Here is a 1,234-nt window from a genome sequence, read left to right as displayed (position 1 = left end):
GCTGGCTGATTCTGTTTGTACGTGCGTCGCTTTGGACTAACGTTTCATGGTTGCAGAGAGAATCCCTTCCGACCTAGCAAATGCAAACCCTCCTACACTATCAGGGCCCCCAGCCTCGCTACCCACGGGCCTGCGAATGCATTGTCACTACTGGCATTTGCCTACTACCATAGTATGAGGTGCTGCGGAGCGCAGAAAACAGTCCGCCATATGTTATTTAAATGGGATAAACGGTTGCTGAAGGGGGACTGTTCATGCTCGCTTCGTGGCCCGCACAGGATTGTGCATTCAATGCAGGCGGCCCAAACGCCGGTACCTTGCCTCCCATCTAACTTTTCAGAACCCCCAGGGGCTCACCTCCTTGCGGACGTCTTCGCAGCAGCATTTGCTGCCGCTGGAGCCGTCTTGACTGCCGGTGCTGCAGAGGCTGCTTGCTGAGCCTTCCCGTGCTCGTGCCTCTTATGCCTCTTCTCTGCCGCAATCTTGTGCAGCAGCTCCTTGTACTCCTTCAACGCCTCCCTCGATGCCTGCGCCTGCTTCTTAACCTTGTGGCGGTAGAGCCTCTTTCTGCGTATGCGGCTTTCCGTGACCAGGCGTTGTATGCGTGGGGCCTTGCTCTTGTTCTTGCCCTCTATTTTGCGGCGGATGACATACTTGGTCACGTCAGCCTCAGGTCCCAAGTTAAACAGTTTGCGGATGTGGTTGGCTCTCTTGGGACCTAGGCGGCGTGGCTTCTCTCCGCCAGTCAACCCCGGGATGTCCGCGGGACCCTTCTGCAGCATCACCAAGTTCAGCACGGAAAGATCCGGACCCACAATAGCTCCACGGACGCTCTTGCGTTTCCTCTCACCCGTTCGGCGTGGCCTGAAGCACTTCATACCAGTGCGGAACAGGAGGCGAACACGGTGGTTGGCGAGAATGCCCTGCATCATAGGGAAGCCCTGCTTGTCGTTGCCGCCGGTTATGCGGAAGAGGTACCCCTTAAATTCCTCCCCCAGAGAGTCGCCTGGGACCTCCGCCCCCATGCGTCGCTCAAAGAAAGGCAAAAGCTTCTTCTCATCGTCGACCTCCACAGTTTTCTGGAGCCCGCAGGCCGGGTTCGCTATGTTTAGTTTCATTCTTGCCAAAAGTGCATTAGCTCCAGAACCACCAGAAACGTAAAATCCTACAAAAAAGCAGCCACACGGCACCTTTACGAGCATACATTCAAGGCCACCTCGCCCTGCAGCAGCAG

At 56.2% G+C, this 1,234-nt stretch overlaps 1 protein-coding gene across 1 annotated transcript; it reads right to left on the bottom strand.

Annotated features, from left to right (window-relative positions):
• Positions 1–353: 353 nt before the first annotated feature.
• Positions 354–1,202, bottom strand: ENH_00029770 (40S ribosomal protein S6, putative; the record flags this gene model as incomplete). The annotated part of the gene is made up of 1 exon (XM_013584853.1): positions 354–1,202. The coding sequence occupies one exon, from the start codon at positions 1,200–1,202 to the stop codon at positions 354–356; it is 849 nt and encodes a 282-aa protein (XP_013440307.1).
• Between the last annotated feature and the right edge of the window lie 32 nt (positions 1,203–1,234).

The sequence above is a fragment of the Eimeria necatrix genome, genomic scaffold (genome assembly GCF_000499385.1).
Source record: "Eimeria necatrix Houghton genomic scaffold, Enh_scaff217, whole genome shotgun sequence".
NCBI lineage: Eukaryota > Apicomplexa > Conoidasida > Eucoccidiorida > Eimeriidae > Eimeria > Eimeria necatrix.
The sequence above is the reverse complement of the archived record's forward strand: the minus strand, read 5'-3'. Positions and strand labels throughout refer to the sequence as shown.